The 20,485-nt window shown below is 36.4% G+C and overlaps 1 protein-coding gene across 1 annotated transcript in view; it reads left to right on the top strand.

The window, feature by feature from the left end:
- The first annotated feature begins 2,880 nt into the window (after window positions 1–2,880).
- The window catches only part of ecm2 (extracellular matrix protein 2, female organ and adipocyte specific), a 28,520-nt gene continuing 10,915 nt past the window's right edge, over window positions 2,881–20,485 (top strand). Inside the window, exons 1-7 of the mRNA XM_051947900.1 lie at window positions 2,881–3,015; window positions 3,411–3,574; window positions 9,743–9,931; window positions 13,510–14,448; window positions 16,016–16,131; window positions 17,222–17,357; window positions 19,779–19,936. Coding sequence (XP_051803860.1) covers window positions 3,508–3,574; window positions 9,743–9,931; window positions 13,510–14,448; window positions 16,016–16,131; window positions 17,222–17,357; window positions 19,779–19,936 — 1,605 coding nt within the window. The 5' untranslated portion in view covers window positions 2,881–3,015; window positions 3,411–3,507. The remainder of the gene's footprint in view (window positions 3,016–3,410; window positions 3,575–9,742; window positions 9,932–13,509; window positions 14,449–16,015; window positions 16,132–17,221; window positions 17,358–19,778; window positions 19,937–20,485) is intronic.

The raw sequence follows: 20,485 nt of genomic DNA, 5'->3' as shown, positions 1-20,485 counted from the left end.
CCCACAATAGCAAAAAAAATGTCAAAAATGACTGTTCAGTTATCCAAAATACCTGAAAAATGATGGAAATTTAACCAAATTTAACAAACCCAGTGAATTTCACTGGATTTTGGTTGATTTGTACGTCAATCTTCTGTTCTTAAAGAATTTTTTTTAAAGAATTTTTTTTTTTGAAAATATTTTCTTTCCACGTTTTCAAACTTTAAAACGGTTAATTTGACCCACAGCACAACACGAGGGTTAAACCGTTACAAAATGGCAAAAAATTCGCCCAAAATGACTCAAAAATTCTCCAAAATACCGTGAAATGTTTCCAAAATTACTCAAAAACCGTCCAAAAAAAAAAAATTCAAGACCTTAAACCAGTTAAAAATGAACCAAAACCACCAAAAAAAGTTTCAACCGATTTGTCCGCATTAAAAAAAATATCCGACCAACCTCAAACATATCCAGAATGACTCCAGAATTATCCAGTCAATTCTATAACTGACTGTGAGCATCATTATTATGGGATGTATCCTGGTTTCAGCGGTTTACTGTCTATTAATCCTAGAAACAATCGTTGGTATCCTGGATGTGTTTCTGTTTTCTGATTATTAATTTTTAAGGACCTAAGGGACGGGGCTGATGAAAGTCAATAAAATACACATTTCTGATTTTTCCTTCATAAATTTACAATTTTAACATTTGTTTTATTTATTATAAGCTCGTTTTTTATTTATTTTTATGACTTGTGAAGTTATAAATCTACAGAATTAAGATTTTCCTAAGGAACTCGGACTGTTTAAAACCTTAAAAAGCTGATTTAACCAACAAATTACAAGTTTTATCTCACAACTCTGCATTTATTTAAGTGGTGGGAAAGATTTTTTCTACTCTTACACATTATTTACACTACACATGAAACACTGTTACTTCGAATGTTTATTGCACGTAAATGTATAAAATAGTTGAAAAATGTCGTGTGTTGGGAAAATAGTCAATAATGTAATGGAAAATAAAAAAATCAGGCTTAAACTGCAGAAAAATGTCATTATTGTTGGGTTTTGTGGTAAAAAAAAAAAAAAAAAAAAAAAAAAAAAAAACCCAACACCTAATTACTGACAAAACCACGTTAGTGTAAGAAGCTGCTGTTATTTGTAGATCATGTTGGTGTAATTTGAGTTATTACATATAAATGACATAAAAAACTTTGAAATTCACATTTTTATCGTTTTTTACTTTGTTCTAATTGTGTGTATTTAATAAAAAACTGTAAAAATATGTGAAATAAGAAGGAAAAATCTGTAATTCCCAGTTTTTTTCCTGTGTTGAGTGTCAGAGCTGAAGTGAGCAGATTTATTACAGTTTTTATTCAGAGGTGGAATCAGACGGCAGACAAACATCAGGTGTGGAGGCGTCTGTTAATAATGAAGGGCTGAGCTCAGACTGATCGTTAGCCGCAGACCAACCGACCATTAGCAGCTATAAGAGCCTCCAGCTGCCACCAACGCAGCTCCGACTGCGACGCTGTGCAGGTAAAACATCTCTGCTCAGGTGGACTGTTTGCTTTAAGTTTAGATTTATTTAAACTGCTAAAACAAAAGAATCAGAAAACGGCTAACAGGCTCATCAGATGATAGATTTTCTGATTTTTTTTAGGGGACATTGAACATCTCACTGAAACTCGGACGTTAATGTTCAAATGTCTATTTCTATTTTAATTACTGTTATTTTTTATCGTTTGTTTTTTAAAATTTATTTCATTGTCATTTTATTCTCTTCAACCTTCTAGTTACTCATTTATGCATTTATTTTACTTTATTTACTATTGCTACTATTATTATCATTTTACCCTTAGTATTTACTTATTTATGTATTTATTTGACATATTTATTTCTCATTACTACTATTATTATTTTTTACCCTTTATTTATTTTGTATTTATTGTATTTATTTTGCTTATTTACTGTATACTACTATTAATATTATTTTAGCCTTTATTTATTTTCGTAGTTATGATATTATTTACTTATTTAAGTTACTATTATATATTATTTTATTATTATTATTATTACTATTTTTAGCCTTGTGTTTATGGTTGACCCTTATTTACTATTACTTATGTTATTTATTTTTAAGCTTATTTTTTAACTATTTCATTTATTTATGTATTTATCTATTTATTGATAGAATACTATTATGTCATTTTACCCTTTATTTATTTTTCGTATTTATTTTACTTATTTACTGCTACTAATATTTTTGAGTCATGTTTAGTCTTTATTTATTTATTTGACTTACTTTGACTACTGTTAATTTATTAATAGGATTTTTAGCATTGTGTTTATAGTGTCACCCTTTATTTATTCATTTATTTATGTATTTATTTACAATTGCTGCTATTATAATTATAAATTTTAGCCTCATGTCTGTGGTTTTACCCTTCTTTTTTTTTTTTTATTCCACTTGTTCCTTCCCTACCTTGGATGTGGTATTTTATTACCTTATCTGCTGTTGTACTCATATATTCTGAAAATCTTTCACTATGTTGGGACTGATCAGTTATTTCCTGCTTTTCCTTTTTGTTCCGTCTGTAAACTCCGGTTTTAATAGGTGACATATATATAAAGTTGTAAATATTTAGTTTTCAGAACATTTTCAGAAGGCTTCCTGTGTAGCTGTTAGTTTTTGGACTACACTCAACATGTGTGATATTTGGCTTCTTTGAATTTAATTTCTTTTAAAGGAAACATGTTTATATGCCTGACTGAAAGGTGTTGCTCACACAGTATTTGACACTCAAGCTTTTAAAGATGTCTATCAGTACCAGACTCTTGGGAAAATGCTGTAAAGGTAGCTTGAACCTGATTCTGAGTCTGCTCTGTTGTGACCCTACAGGGATGAGGTGGTGGCTGGTGGTGGCCAGTCTGTGGCTGCTGGTGGTCCTGAACGTCCTGAACGTCCAGGCCGGGGATCGAAGCCGCAACCAGGACGTTGGGAATCGACGAGGGAAGAGGAAGAGGGACGGACACGGTAAGAACAGACAATAACTGTACGGATCATTCAAAAGTCGTGAAGTCTGTGTTTTCAGGTGTCTCCTAGTTGTACACAACTCAATGTGTAGTCTTATTTTCTGATATAAAAACTGCACAAGAAAACTTCAGATCAGCCTATAAGATGTGGAGTCCCACAGGGTAGCGACTTTGGTCCACTTACATTGTTTTTTTATGATATATGTCAATACTGGAATCAGGGACATTTAGGTTTAATTAATGCAAAAAAAAGTCGGCCATGTTATCTTTGGAAAGTCAGGATCAAAACTGTCTCACAAACAAACCAGCTTCACTCAATTACCTGGAGAAAACAGCTAAAACCAGCTGGAAGTCATTAAGTCCCTGTACAGATTATTAGTTGATCATGTGTTTCAGGTCTCGGTAGAACCAGAGCGGGGCACTCTAGACCTCTGAAGATCAGACTGGTTCCTGGTCTCGGCAATCCCAGTGGAACCAGCTGAGAACCGAGGAAATGGTTCTGTTTCTACAACCCTTAAAGAAGCTTGATGAACAGCATGCCAGATACAACGTCATCCCAGGTCAGTGAGACCAGGAAACTAAGCTCTTAACTGGGTCGAGTTAACCACTAACAGTCTTAAATGTGGTCGAGTAAACAAGAAACTCCAGCCTCAAACAAAACTGAGAAGCCAGTAACTCAGTCTAACTAAGCTTTAATAAATCAGTAATAACCTAAAAAGTTGATTAGAAAATAACTCATCCTCAACCAAAGTCAGCAAACCAATAACTCAACCTTAACTGAGGTTGACTAGACCGGTACCTCAACCAGAACCAAAGTCCAGTATACCAGTCACATTCTTAACTAAAGTCCAGTAAACCAATAACAGTCTTAACTAAGGTTGAGAAAACCAGTAACAGTCTTAACCAACGTAGAAAAACAAGTAACAGTTTTCAACAAGGTCAAGCAAACCAGTAACGGTCTTAACCGAGGTCACATAAACCAGTAACTCAGCCTTGTTGTAGGTTGATTGGAAAAGTAACTCAGTCTTAATCAAGGCCAAGTAAACCAGTAACAGTCTTAACCAAGGTCCATTAGACCAATAGCTCAATTTAAATCAGTAACAGTTTTAACTAAGACCAAATAAACCAGTAACAGTCTTAACCAAGCTCAAATAAACCATTAACTCAGCGTTAACCAAGGTTTAGTAAACCAGTACCATTGTTAACTAAGGTTGGTTAGAAGTCTAATCCAGACTTTATCAGGACTAGTGGATGTAAACTACTGGACTTCAGTGGATAAATGATCACTATAACCAACTAAACACAAAGCAAAACTAAAGTCAACCTGATGGTATTAATGTTTTAACCTTTATTTGTATAAAATATGTGATAAATCCAAAAATAAACCTTCAAACGCCTGATCAGAAAATGACAACATACATGTTTAACCTATAAAAAGAAACAATAAAACCAGTTATTTGCGTCCGTGTTCGTATGTTTATGTGTGAACCAACATGGAAATAATCAGCGTCTATTTTTGCGACTGGAATTTTTAGGTAGCGGAGAGTTTTCTGGTCAATAAAACCGAACAAAAACGAGTGGCAGCGACAGACCAGCTCATTATGAAGCTTCCTGTTATTACAGCTCAGTAATTTTAATGACAAATCATTGCATTCCAGAATGAACGAAACGGAAAAACACGTGTGGGAAAAACAGTCGTCAGGGAGGGACGAGGACAAAAGAAACCTCAGGGCCATGTGGAAGTCCTTCGCCTCAACACATTAAAGTCTGAATGATGTAATTAGAAGGGAAGCCTGGTGCTGATCTGGTCTAAGAGCTGCAGGGAGGGTTTTTTTGTTTTGTTTTGTTCGGGTTTCGCTGTTGTTTGGGACATAAGAAGGACTGTACAGTAACAACAACCAAAAATGATCAAGTTTACAGAAACAAAAATGACTTGAACAGAAAATACTTTGATATAAAGATTATATAGATGACATCTTTGACTGGATTATGTTTTAAAATCAGCAAAAAGTGTAAATATTACAGCAGGTACGGGCTCCAAAAGTAGTGTACAATGACATTAAGTCACTGTGACATGAAAAAAAAGTCATTTTCCATTGGATAATATGTTTTCCGCTTTAATTTGTAATCCTTTGTATATTTCTTTCTTTGGTGTTTACTGAAAATTATTTACATATTTTTACCTATAAAATATAATAATAATATAGACATGACAGACAACTTTATTTAGTCAGATTAGTAATGCTTGTAGATATTATATACTGATATAAAGGCATTTATTCAACATTTTGAGTTGAGAAGCTATCTCTCATTTAAAAAACAAATTATGAAAATCTCATCTCTAATTGTCTTTAAACTACAGTATTTAACTTGACTTTAATAAATTCCTCTATTAAATAAAAAGGAAAAATTTGCTAAATTATGAGGTATTACTTGAATAGTAATTATCTTTGAAAATACCAGTGTTTTCATTTAATTTTAATTTTGAATTTAATTCCATCTGTTTTAAAAATGAATTTAGATTTTTACGGTTTTGAAAAACACTTGAATTATTTTGAACAGAAAAAAAGCCAGCAAAATTAAACTTATTTAGCAAGTTGGTGTAAATTTTACAGAATTTATAATCATTTTTTTCCTTAAATGTCACTAATTGAAAGTAATTTGAGAAACATATTTATAGTATTAACCTTGAATGTAACATTTATTTTTTTAAAATGAAATATTTCTGAAAATGTGAAATTATGAGTATTTAAACAAAGTATTTTTATTAATGTTTTAATATTATGCCACATTAGACATTTTAGTTAATAGTCTGTTTTAAAATTAATTATATTTTTAGTGTTTTAACAGTAATTATTTTTAGATTTCTGCTGTATCATTATTTCGCATGAGACGTGTGAATTATTAAATTAATTTAGAATTTAAATTAATTAAATTATATAATATAGCTGTTATTATTATCATTATTATTTGTATTTCAAAAATACAAAGGCTTTTTTAATGTATTTAAATCACCTAAAAATATAATTAACTAAAGTAGAAATAAAAATATTCTATATATATTTTCAGCTATTTTCATTTCACAGTTCTTATGGTTGCTGTTAAGTGCTGTGAGATGAAACATGTTGTAAATTCGCACTCAAAAAATAAAATTTAATCAAATTGAAGCTTCTAAATATTACAGAATTGCACCGTCTTCTGGCATGATTTGTTGAATCTATACATTTCTATATTATGATGCTTCTTTCTTTTGCACCCGAAAACACAATTTTCTCCCCAAAAATTTGTATAGAATTAAAAATATATTTACATGACATTATCTCACCAAACAAGATAAAAAAACCCAGCAATTTTTGGTACCAAAAGGCCAAAAAAAGCAAAGATATTGAGTTTTAAATGATACAAAATTGAAAAAAAAAAACTGCATAATGAGTGACTCATTATTGAAGCAGTTGTCGTTTTTGATTGTTGTCACATCAGACTACAGCTGTTTTTATTGTTTGACACTAAAAGATAACATATTTCTTTTTTTTCCCCAAGAGAAGTCTGTCTGATAGAACATAAATCATTCTAAAGTCAAACAATGTCTGCAGTTGCTGCCTCAAAACAAAACAAAAGGACTGATCAGTTTGACTATAAATGAGCAACACAAAGCTCTGCAAGGAAAGATCTGAAAGTCCTCCGAAGCAAATAAACTATTCTGTCGATGTCGAGACGTCAAGAACAGAATTTTTAGGCATCCTTTGTCATTTTCTCTGCAGATGTAATCCCTATAGCATCCCTCTAATCCCTCTAGAATGAGTAGCTGCTTCCAGATTGAATTTTTCAAGCCATCTGCTGGAAATTCCTACATTTTTATCAAATCCCAAACTTGTTTTCCTGCCCCAGTATCATCCAACAGTGAGGCTAATTGTTCCGCAGAAACACATGAAGGTGCAGCAGCTTGGCCTGACGTGTCATTTAGACAAAGCCCTGCAATTTAACCGGGCAGCAAAGAGATTCTACGACGATATCTTAAAGAGAAAAGAAAAGCTCTAAAGTATGTGTGCTCTGGTGGAGATGACAGGGTGACAGAAACGGGAATAACCTTCTAACTACCTGTATTGCTATCTGCTAACGGAGAGCTATCCATTAGAAAGGCTGGATGACAGACTCCAAATAGAGCCTCACGGTGGTTTACAGTCTTTCCGACTGACTCACGGCCGGTCGAAGCCTCGTCTTGTCCCGTCGCTCGTGTTGAAAGCTGAACTTAATGCAGAGGGAGGAGTGGAAAAGCTACAAATCACTGCTTTGTCTAAACTACAGGACTCAGGTTCGACTAGACATCAGGACGGAGGCTGGAGCTGCTTCTGAATCGGTCCGGTCCGTCCTCAATGAAAAACTGTTTCTTCCATAACCGATGAGGTCAAATGTTAAAAGAATAAAGACATTTTCTACTATGAGCTCCCAAAAACCAACAGAAACAAGACGAGAAGATTTGCCGTTTGAACTCAGAGATGAAGAACCGTGAAGAAAGTTCATCATGTCCAGGACTTACTGTGTTAGCTGGATCAATAACACCTAAGACTGAGCAAGGATAATGTATCAATCAAATGTAGTCAATCAGAGATTATAGAATCAATCAGAGATAATATATCAATCAGAGATAATGTATCAATCAGAGATAATGTATCAATTGGTGATAATGGAGCAATCAAATATATCGCACCAATCAAAGATTATGATTATCAAATCAGAGATATTGGTATCAATCAGAGGCAATGTACCAGTCAAGGATAATGCATCAATCAGATAATGTGTCAATCAGAGGTAATTACCTCCGACAGGAGGTTATGTAATCACCGGAGTCTGTCTGTCTGTGTGTGTGAGAGAGATAATGGTTATCAAATCAAAGATGTTAGTATCAGAGATAATGTATCAAAGATAATGGTTATCAATCAAAGATAATGTATCAGAGATAATGGTTATCAATCAAAGATAATGCATCAATCAAAGATAATGGTTATCAATCTGTGACAATGTATCAATCAGAGATAATGTATCAATCAGACACAATGTGTCAATCAAAGATAATGTATCAATCGTGATAATGTATCAGTCAAAGATAAAGAGCATCAATCTAAGATGATGGTACTGATAACAGATGATAGCATTAATTAGAAATAATGTTTTAATCAGAGGTAATAGTATCAGTTGGTGGCACTGGTAGTGATCAGAGGTAATAGTATTGATCAGAGAAATTAGGTATCAATGAGAGATAATGTATCAATCAATGATGATGGGTATCAGAGATATTGGTATCAATGAATGATAACGAATCAATCAGAGAAGAAACATCAAGCGGAGAGAATGACAGAGAGAAAATCCAGATTATGTGAATGAAATGAAGTGTCACGATTCATCTGTGTGACACGGTGACCCACAGCTGGTCATGTTTACTGTGTTTACTGGTTTAAATTAGACTTCTACATCTGCTCAGCTGTGGTTCAGAAACAGGAAGTTCAGCTGAGAGCAACATGAGGATTTTATGGCATCAACCAGTGAACTATTTAAAGAGTCACGTTCTAGTGGGGAAACTTAAAGGTCTCTCACCCTCTGAACTCTAAGCAGCAGTTTCTGGGTGTTTGTATTTAATCCTGTCACATTTGTATTCATTCAATGTCCTGAACCTCAGTCAATTTTGAAAAAATTGGGACACCTTAAATAAAGTGATTTAGATAAAATATCAAAACTCCTGACACAAATGAAATAGATGTGGAGTTCAAGGACCATCAGAAAGTTGAAAGTCCACAAACTCTCTCCAACTTCCTCCAACAAATACTGTTATTTTGGCACTTTTTAAACATGATAACTTCTCAAAGGTGGTGGCAAGTTTTGGGGTTCAGATGGTGAACTGGTGGATAAATCTATATTTTGTTGGGATTGTTTAAGGTCAACAAGTCATAACACCACCCAAAACTGTTCCAGTGAGAGTCTTTCTGGTAAAACTGGCTGCTTAATTAGAAGAACAGCCAACAGAAACATTCAACATCATCCTTAAATCATCATCATTAAGAGTCTGGACGAATCCTGGAATCACTGAACAAACGTTGACGTTAGAGCAGCTCTGATTCTGAACAACACCAGAGGAGGTTTGGAGTTTTCTAACTGCAGAGTGTAGAACGTCTGCTGGGCTTTAAAATGAAGGTTTTAAGGTGGATTTACAGCAGCAGCAGTGTGTTGCTGGTGTTTGTGGTTAACCAGAGTCTGTAATTAGGAAATGTCTTGTTTTTCCACAGAATCTGGTTAGAATAAATCGGTTATTTTGGTAAATGTTTCAACAAACATGTAAAGTGATTTTTTGATGAAATATCCAAATTTTAGGCTCAGATTTGGTTCATTTCCTGATTGAACAGCAGCCTATTTCTCAGATAAGTAAGTCCAGGATGTCAGAAAGCTAAAAATCCAATGATTCTTTATGATTTTCTCGTTGATTAATGGTGTCATTTTGGGGATTATCAATCTATCTATCCATCTATAGTTTATCTATAGTTTATAGTTTATCTAGCTATCTATAGTTGATCTATGTGTCTATCCATCCATCCATCTGTACATCTCTCTCTTTCTTTCCAGATGGATTTATGTCACTCTGTCCTTCAACATCACATCAAATTTTACCAACTTTTACCTTTTATTCTATCATGGCTGGTCACCACAGATGTTAAACTGTCTTCTTGTTGTTGTTTTAGGTAAGCAGGGCCAGTGCTCCTACCAGGGTCTGACCATGTTCGATCAGGCCGTCTGGTCTCCGAAGCCCTGTGTCACCTGTCTGTGCAGCGCCGGTCAGGTGGTCTGTGACGAGCTCACCTGTCCACCTGTCCACTGCCTGTTTCCCTTCACCCCGACCGGCAGCTGCTGCCCCGTCTGCTCGGATCCAGGTAGAAGCAACATGGAGCCGCCATGAAGCAGCATCCAGAGGCTCAGAGAGGAAACTATCAGTGGTTTAATCAGAACCGTATAGAATGTACACTGGAAACAAAATATCTGCTTCTGACAGTTTCAAAAAAAAAAGTTTTTTAAGCATTTTGCTGTTATTTTGCTACCAATTTTGTCACATCTTAATTTACACGATAATGGTAAAAAGAAGACTAAAATTGTAAATAATGTCTACTTTAAAAAAATCTTGAATTTATTCTTTTGCAATAATCCACTGTAAAATTATTTTGTACTTTTTTCTTACTGTATTTAAACTGGACAAAAGTATTTACAGATATGTAAATCTGTTGTTAAATAGTGATTTGACAGAAAAATTATGTATAAGGACTGAAAAATGGCAAACATTATTTTTCACTGTTAAACTGCAGATTTTTCCTGTTTCATTAAATTATACATAATATCAACTTATTGAAAAAAATGCTATTTATATTATACTAATAGACATATTAACCATTAACAGATAAAATCAAATTGTTTTTTTTTACAAATACTAATGTGTTCTTTTACAACATTTGACTGAAGTGACACTATTCTGCTTCTGTGTATCATATTATAGATATTTGTTCAAATCTGTATCAAAAGAATAATAAACTATAGATACTTTCAACTAGTAAATTACTGATTTTCGCGCTTTTGTAAAAATGCAGAAACAAAAAAAGGTGTAATTTACATGTTAACTATAAAAGCAAACAGGTCAGATGTTTATATTAAATACATTTAATGTAGATTATGGTATAGTTAGGATTGAAAAATGGTAAATATTTCTTTGCTATTTTACGGATTTTCCCCGTTTTGTAAAATTACAAATAACTAGACAAATCACAGAAAAAAAATATCAATATGTGTTAGCTGTAAAAAAATATTTAAATAAAGGCCAAAACTGTACAATACAATCGTATCCACATCAAAAACTTTAATTTTTAAAAATAGCAATTGAAAAATTACACTTTTTTTGTTTATAAAACCTGCTAAAAATATAATTTTACAGATTTGTCATTTCTTTCCATAGTTTAACAGGTTGTTTTTTTAATTACAGATTTGACCACCGACTTGTTTGTCGAGCACCCAAGCTACCAGTTTTTTGACAGGATTTATGTATTTTTTTTACAGTGTACATTCTAAAACTAGTTCAGATTGGCCGCCTGTGGACTTGAGATGCGTTTCCTTCTCCTCTGTCACATCTTGTTTCTCTGTGCGATCGTCTGTATTTCACTTCTCCTGGAGGAAATCAAACCCGACAGTTTCCACCTCTGAGGCCTCCGTATGTTGCTCTGCTTCCATCATGGCTTTAAAAATGTGGTTTTCACATTTTGGATCAGTTAGAGCACATGTTGTAAAAGTCTGAACTCGTCTGTATGTTTCTGGACGACATGTAGTTCAACATGTTCAGGGCTGGTTTCACCGTTTACCGACGGTTTCACAGCAGCAAAATTTAGCAATGGCAGCAATTCAGGACAAACAAGGCGAGCTGAACCACAAAACCTGCTGGTAGGTTGAAAAGGCAATTTAACTTTTATAAAATCACTAAAATTACACCATGTATCAACCAGAACCTTTCAAAACACAAAGACAGTAACTTTTCCGCCGTATGATGTGCCCCTACAATCAGAAAAATCAACCAAATCTGAGCTTAAAATCACGACTTTCAGTTAACTGAAGTCTGCAAAAAACATAAAATTCTGCACTCTGTGGTCCAAACATGAAGCTATCAGACTCAGATGAAGCCAACAGTCATGTAACAAAAATTCAGAGAGGTTTTAGGTTGAACTGCAGGCAGTGTTTGCACAAAGATTGAGAGGAAGACCAAAGCTACTGGATTAGTAAAATAAATGCAGCAAGGCTCAGAAACAGTGAACAGAGGAGCAGGTTGTTGGAAGATCCATACAGATGATGAGCAGAGTAGAGAGAAAAAGTCTGTAGAAGCTGGAAACATGGAAACAGTTCAACATCTACAGTGTGTGGAGACAAAACCACCATAAAGAGACATAAAGCAACAAAAATTACACCATGACTGACCATTACAAGATGCAAAACAACAGAAAGATGACACAACAGTTTCATAATGACAAAAATGAAACACAGATTGGCAAAAACTAGACACAAAATGACCCAAATTGACAAACAAGACACAAAATTGAGACAGCAAGAGAGACTGAGAGGAAAATCAAAGCTACTGGATCAACAAAATAAAAGCAGCATGGCCCAGAAAAAGTGAACAGAGGAGCAAGTTGTAGGAGATACATTCAGCATGGAGAAACATCTTTCTACAGATGATGTAGTGCGTGTTGATTGCTGTTTTTTTTTTTGGTAAATAATCAAATAAATTCAAATTTATTTTCTTACTTTAATCCTGAATTCTCTCAAATCGTTCATCTTTTAGTCTGAAGCTCGACCTGCAAAAACGTCAATCGCACATGAAATACGTCAGAAAATCTTCAGTCACACATTTCCCTCAAATCTTTTTCTGTCTCCTCTCTTGTAAATGGGAAACCAGGCGATGAAAAATCTAGAAAACGATGCAGCATCGAAGTGACTAACTCTCAGCATGTATGAAAGTGAAGCAGAAGGAAACCTTTACATGACGTTGATTCATCCATGTTTGTAGATGAATACAGCATGAAGTTCATAGGGACAGAAACGTGTAACTGTCTACATACATGTTCCTGTAGTATGTATGAAATCTGTTTATCTGCAGACTTAAAGCTGTTTTATAGTCATAAGAAACGTCTTCATCCAACTACTGATACAGATGTTTACACCCAGTCAAACTATGAGGAGGATTCTTTTAAAAAAAAAACTTCATGTTTTATGTGTTGGATGTTTATGATTTAAAACCGCTTTAGTGTTGATGAGGGAGCTAAAGTTGGTCTGATTTATTTACACTCTGAAACAGGTTTGTTTATTTGATATTTGATGTAATTTTTGTTGACATCAACACATTAAAAATCTGTATTTTAACAAACAACAATTTGAAAAAAAAAGTATTTTATTGCATTTACTTCTGCAAAAAATAGCATTACTTTACAGATATGTACCTCTATTTTCATTTTACATTACAGTATTCTACCATTTCTCAGGTCTCTGCTTGAACAAACTTAGATTTAACAGCTACGGGATGAAGGTTAGAGATGTTTTAGTTTTCTAGATGTTTTCCTGCTGCAGCTTTAAGTTCTTAAGATGCAGATTTAGAAGCAAACAGCTTCAACATGAGTGAAAACAAAGAGACCAACTTTAGGTGTTTGTGGGTTTTGTTCAGACTGTTTAGATTCAACAAACTGGTCGGAACAAACATCTGTCTGTCTGCAGCACTAACAAAGCTGTCTGTCCACTTCCTGTCTCTCCATCCACTTCCTGTTTGTCTACTTCCTGTCTTTCTGTCTACCTCCTCCCTGCTTCCTTCTCCTTTAGTTTCCTTTATGTTCTCCTCCTCTCTCTGCATCTCCTCTCTGTTTGTATCTGTTATCTTTGTTCCTCCTCTTCCTCTCTCCTTCCTCCTCCTGGCCTCTGATTGGCTCCCCAGACCCCGACCTCAGCCTTGACCTTTCTGGTGACTCCCCAGTACCCAGCGACCCGGTGACGCCTCTGACCCACGAGGAGATCCAGCGGATCCTCTGGAGACAGGAGGAGGAGGAGCACCACGAGGAGGAGGAGCGTCTGAGGAGGAAGGAAGAGGCGAGGAAGAAGAGGAGGAAGCAGAGGAAGGAACACGAGGAGAAGCAGAGGAAGATGGTGGAGGCGAGACGGCGGCAGGAGGAGGAGGCCCTGAGGCTGCAGGTGGAGAAAGAGGAGGAGGAGTGGAGGAGGAAAATGGAGGAGGAGGAGAGAAAGAGGAGGGAGGAGGAGGAGGACAGGAGGAAGAAGGAGGCGGCGGAGAGGGAGGCGAGGGAGATGGAGAGGAAGCTGGAGGAGGAGAGGAGGAGGCAGGAGGAGCTGCTGAGGGAGGAGCTGCTGAATATGGAGGAGGAGGAGGAGGTTTGGCTGAGAGGAGACGTTTTCCAGATGCTCCCAAAGGAACCAGAAGATCTCCAGCCTGCTCCCCTACCAAAACCTCCGGCTGCAACCGAGCTGGAGGAGGAGCATGAAGTGGAGAAGGAGCATGAAGTGGAGCATGAAGAGGAGAACGAGCATGAAGTGGAGAAGGAACATGAAGTGGAGAACGAGCATGAAGTGGAGAAGGAGCATGAAGTGGAACATGAAGTGGAGAACGAGCATGAAGTGGAGAACGAGCATGAAGTGGAACATGAAGTGGAGAACGAGCATGAAGTGGAGAAGGAACACGAAGTGGAACATGAAGAGGAGAACGAGCATGAAATGGAGAGGGAGCATGAAGAGGAGGCGAACAAAGGAGGCCTCCCTCCAGGCTGCGATATCTCCGACGTTACTGTAACTTGTGAAAATGCCAAACTGACCTACTTCCCTCCTCTGACCATCCCTGAGCTCAAATCTCTCAGTTTGGAGGGTGAGTTTCATCTGCTTTTTAAAATATTTTTGTTGTTAAATCTCATCGTCAAATACATTTAAATGGCTTATTTGCCTCTATGCTGATGACACTGTTATTTACATCTCCAATTCGGATATCTTAGAAACTGAATTCTTTGCAGTCCACCTTTAATTGGGCTCAAAAATGATTTCATAATAACAGACGGAAAGGTTTACACACACTTACAAAGACCTTGTAAACTTAAACTGAAGCCCAATCATGCATTTTGGTTCTTTTATGAATTAAGTCGTTTGAAAAGATGAAAAATTCTGCTGGGTCAGAAATATACATATAGAAACTTGAATGATCACCTTTGGTGATGTAGAAAGTTGTGCCGATCAAATTTTCGTCATACCAGGGGCTTTAACTTCTCTTGAATGATTACAGTTGATTACAGCTGCTGACTCCTCTGAGCCAACTTAAATAGAACCCATATGAAACACTCATGAGCCACAAATACTACATTGGGGAAGTCTAAGAAACAGAGTACAGACCTGAAGAAGCAAACCCTTGACTGGAACAAGTAAAGAAAGTCACTTGAAGCCATTTCAAAGCAGCTAAAGATCTCAAAATCATCTGTACAAATGATATTTCCTAAGTAAAAGTTCATGGAGTTGTGTTACTGCCACCATTAGGAATAAAACACAAACTATCACCTGCTGCTGAGAGACAACTGGTCAGGATGGTAAAGAGTCAACTGAGATTCATCAAGAGCAGGTCTGAACAAATTATAAACTGCTGGAACACAGTATTTTACATCGACATGTGCTGAGAGGCTCCATTAAGAAGGAAGTTCTTCCTCTTGAAGCAGAACCTTAAAGCTCCACTGATCACATGGACAAAGAAAATGCTTTCTGGAGGAACGTCCTGTGGTCAGATGGAACAAAAAATGGGAAGAAATATGTTTGGAGGATAGAAGGTAAGGCCTTTTACCACAAGAACACCAAACCTACCATAAAGCATGGTGGTGGCAGTATCATTCTCTGCAGAACTGGAGCTTTGCGCTGGTTAAATACAATAATTAAGACAGAGGATCATCTCCACAGTCTTCAGAAAAACCCAGAATCATCAGCAGAAGGTTGATCTTGGACACAGTTGGAGGTTTTAACAAGACAATGAGCCCAAAGACACATCAGATGTGGTAAAGGAATGGTTAGCTGTTGGACGAGAGACGAAACCACACAGTTCACTTAGTCAATCCTTTCAACGTGCAAACAATCGCAAGTTTAACAGATTAAAGAGGAGATCAGGGAGACAATGTTGTCTTTTAAGCAGCATTAACTGTCTAAAACTTGGAGCAAACATCACTGAAACTGAAAAAAGAAAAGTTCAAGATGAGAAGCTGCAACTTGAAACTCCTTAGACTTGAACTCCAGCAGACCAGGAACATTTCATTAACTTGGAACCAGGATAAAAATATAAACTATAAGAGCCCCGTCCTTTGTTGCATCCAGGAAAAATCTATAAAACACCCGAATGTTCAGGGAGAAACCTGCAGAGTTTCCTGCTTTCACTGTAAACTGACTGAAACTGTTCTACGCTGCAGGAAACAGCATCAGCAGCATCCCAGCCGAGGCCTTCAATGGCATTCCCAACCTGGAGTGGATCAACCTGAAGAAGAACAAACTCACTTCCGCCGGCATCAACGCTAAAGCCTTCAAAGTGAGACACACCAACAACCGGAGCACTCACAATAAAAAAAAAAAAACAACGATGTGTTTTCTGAATGTCTGTGGATGTTTACACAGTGAATGTGTTCAGGACCTATTAGAAATTTTAGTGTCAACGTTTAAAGACAGCTCAGTAAACAAATATTAGACATCTGTTTTGTTTGATAAATTTTTAGGCTATTATATAGGACTATGGGAGTGAATTTCATACCTAACTTCAGATCAAATGTAAAAAACCCCAACAAAAAACAGCTTGTTATATTAATAAACAAGTATTAGGCGCCGTTTATGTGACTTAAAGGTACTTTGCACAAACTAAGGCAACGAACAATACCATCGAAGTGAATTAGGCATCAGTCAAGTTTTTTTGCCCCCAGTCTGAGCTGAGACATTTGATATTTAGTATCTGACACCATTTACCTACATGTAACTAACTTCAAGTACATTAAAGTTCTAAAAATCAAATAAATGTTTACGCTCGACATCTGAATAGAACTACATTTTTGAATCAAGCTGTTCCTTCGTGTGATTGTATTTTACAAAACACCTAAGCAAAACTAACTTATTGTAGTTTCACTCAGTGGATCATTGTGTGTGTGATTTTTAAACACAATAACTAAGTACACAAACTAAATATGTCTTCATACAGAGCTCTGATAACAATTTTCTTTGCTTTGTAGCAATGAAACACTCAGAATGAGTTTTTATTACATGTTTTCTGGCGTTTTACAGATTTTTCTTGTTTGTTAAATGACAGATAACATCAATTAAAATCATAGGAAAATATTTCACCTCTACACTAATGATGCTGTTATTTACAGCTTCTTTTTAGTCAAGCTTTAACTTAGCTCAAAACTGGTTTCATGTTATAAATAACAGTCTTGCATCATGGTTTTCTAATTTAAAATATTTCCACACTGCAGACATTTTAGCTGTACCCTATTAAAAACTGTCGTCTCTGTGTAACACCAAACAAAGGATCAGGCTGAAGTTAAAACCAATTAGCTGCCTTAAACAGGACTTCCTGGGAGTGAACTCTGCACACATGACCTCCCAGTATCACCAGTTTAACTGTGTTTCAGGGTCTGAAGATGCTCAACCGTCTGTACTTGGATGGAAACCTTCTAGAGGTTGTCCCTCCAGACCTTCCTCCAACCCTGCAGGAGCTGAAGATCAACGAAAACCAACTGAAAGAAATCGACGATAACAGCTTCCGAGGTTTGACAGACGAAACACTTGTCAGGGACAAGCTTAAAGTAGTTTTGAGATATTTTGGACAAACTTTGAGACATTCTAGACATGTTTTAAGACAATTTGAATAATTTTAGAGTATTTTGGACAAGCTTTGAGACATTGGACACATTTTGAGCGATTTCGGACAAATTTTGAGTTATTTTGACAAAGACTTACCTTAAATCAGGTGATTGTATCTACACACGTGGACAAAATTGTTGGTACCCCTCAGTTAAAGAAGGAAAAACCCACAATTCTCACTGAAATCACTTGAAACTCACAAAAGTAACAATAAATAAAAATTTATTGAAAATTAAATAATCAAAATCAGCCATCACTTTTGAATTGTTGATTAACATAATTATTTAAAAAAACAAACTAATGAAATAGGGCTGGACAAAAATGATGGTACCCATAACTTAATATTTTGTTGCACAACCTTTTGAGGCAATCACTGCAATTAAACGATTTCTGTATTTGTCAATGAGCGTTCTGCAGCTGTCAACAGGTATTTTGGCCCACTCCTCATGAGCAAACAGCTCCAGTTGTCTCAGGTTTGATGGGTGTCTTCTCCAAATGGCATGTTTCAGCTCCTTCCACATATGTTCAATGGGATTCAGATCTGGGCTCATAGAAGGCCACTTTAGAATAGTCCGACGCTTTTCTCTCAGCCATTCTTGGGTGTTTTTGGCTGTGTGTTTTGGATCGTTGTCCTGTTGGAAGACCCATGACCTGCGACTGAGACCAAGCTTTCTGACACTAGGCAGCACATTTCTCTCCAGAATGCCTTGATAGTCTTCAGATTTCATCGTACCTTGCACACTTTCAAGACACCCTGTGCCAGATGCAGCAAAGCAGCCCCAAAACATTACTGAGCCTCCTCCATGTTTCACCGTAGGGACAGTGTTCTTTTCTTCGTATGCTTGGTTTTTGAGTCTATGAACATAGAGTTGATGTGCCTTACCAAAAAGCTCCAGTTTGGTCTCATCTGTCCAAAGGACATTCTCCCAGAAGCTTTGTGGCTTGTCAACATGCATTTTTGCAAATTCCAGTCTGGCTTTTTTCTGAGTTTTTTTCAGCAGTGGTGTCCTCCTTGGTCGTCTCCCATGAAGTCCACTTTGGCTCAAACAACGACGAATGGTGCGATCTGACACTGATGTACCTTGGCCTTGGAGTTCACCTTTAATTTCTTTGGAGGTTGCTCTGGGCTCTTTGGATACAATTCCAACGATCCGTCTCTTCAATTTGTCATCAATTTTCCTCTTGCGGCCACGTCCAGGGAGGTTGGCTACTGTCCCGTGGGTCTTGAACTTCTGAATAATATGAGCCACTGTTGTCACAGGAACTTCAAGCTGTTTAGAGATGGTCTTATAGCCTTTACCTTTAAGATGTTTGTCTATCATTTTTTTTCGGATGTCCTGGGACAATTCTCTCCTTCGCTTTCTGTTGTCCATGTTCAGTGTGGTACACACCTTTTCACCAAACAGCAGGGTGACTACTTGTCTCCCTTTAAATAGGCAGACTGACTGATTATGAGTTTGGAAACACCTGTGATGTCAATTAAATGACACACCTGAGTTAATCATGTCACTCTGGTCAAATAGTTTTCAATCTTTTATAGAGGTACCATCATTTTTGTCCAGGCCTGTTTCATTAGTTTGTTTTTTTAAATAATTATGTTAATCAACAATTCAAAAGTAATGGCTGTTTTTGATTATTTAATTTTCAATAAATTTTTATTTATTGTTACTTTTGTGAGTTTCAAGTGATTTCATTGAGAATTGTGGGTTTTTCCTTCTTTAACTGAGGGGTACCAACAATTTTGTCCACGTGTGTACATGGACTGTTTATTTGACTAAAGCATTTTAAACCTCAATATTCCATTAATTGTGCAGCCGTACAACTGATTTAAGAGATTCTTTCCCATTTCTTGTCATTTTGGACAAGACATTAGAAATTTCTAATTTTTATTTTGAACTTCATTTTGGACAAATTTTAAGTAATTCCGCACTCATGTTGCTGTGGAGCTGCAGGTCAACAAACTCTGTCTTTAAAGTTAATATGAAACTCAGAATGTCCAAGAAGCCTAAAATCAGAATAAATGATGTTCTATCTGACGGACTTCTCTTGTAGATCAGTCATGGAAAATGGAAACCACAAGACTTTTCTTTTTGCATCAAGCAGCAGAAAAAGTTGTGGTTTTAGTGTCGATGTTTAAACGATAAGCCCTAATCTTGACTCAGAATGGTTGACACAGCTCATATCACTGGTCACAAGTCAAACAGTTTTAAACGTTCAACCTCCTCAGATCCACAGAGATGTTATAAATAAGGATTTACAGCTCTGTCCTGCAGATTTTTCCAGTCGACAGACGGTGACATTGGTTTGTCTGTTTTTATCTTTAAGATCTGAGCAGCCTGGTGATCCTGGAGCTGGAAGGAAATCTGCTGAGCGAAGGGAACACTGATCCTCTGGCCTTCAGTCCGCTCATCCAGCTCTCCTACCTCAGGCTGGGAAGAAACCACTTCCGGACGGTACCACAGGGTCTCCCCAGGTCACTGCTGGTAGGAACTTAATCCACTCCAACGGTTCCTCACTCTGACAGACATTTACTGTATTTACAGATGTCCAGGTCTCAAAGAACTCTCTCCAAGTTAAATTTCTTCCATTATTTATCTGGAACCAGCATGTCCACACAGGAGCCATAACCCATTTAATGAGTCCCTCGCAGGTTTAATGTACCGACTCTGTGTACTTAGACTTGCATGGCTTAAAACCAACACTGGAAATAAAAAAAAAAAGAAGCTCTACGTTCTTCTATAGATATTTAAATGTTTCCAGTCTTTACTCTGTGTAAACACTGCCTGCAGTTCAGATGAAAAGTTCCTGAATTTTGGTCACATGACTGTCGGTCTCAGCTGAGTCGCTAAAACCTTCATGGATGCAAAAAAAAGTGCAGATTTTTTTGCTTTTAACAGAATTTATTTTGTCACTGTAAATAGTTTATATTTGGTGATTTTTTAAATCTAACATGTAAAATAAAAGCTTTGAGGTGAAGTGTTTGGTAGTACGGCGTCAATGAGAGGTTTGTTCAATTATATTTTAATATTTAC

Source organism: Acanthochromis polyacanthus, chromosome 5, assembly GCF_021347895.1.
Source record: "Acanthochromis polyacanthus isolate Apoly-LR-REF ecotype Palm Island chromosome 5, KAUST_Apoly_ChrSc, whole genome shotgun sequence".
Lineage (NCBI taxonomy): Eukaryota > Metazoa > Chordata > Actinopteri > Pomacentridae > Acanthochromis > Acanthochromis polyacanthus.
Note: the sequence above shows the minus strand (reverse complement) of the source record. Positions and strands in the feature narration are given on the sequence as shown.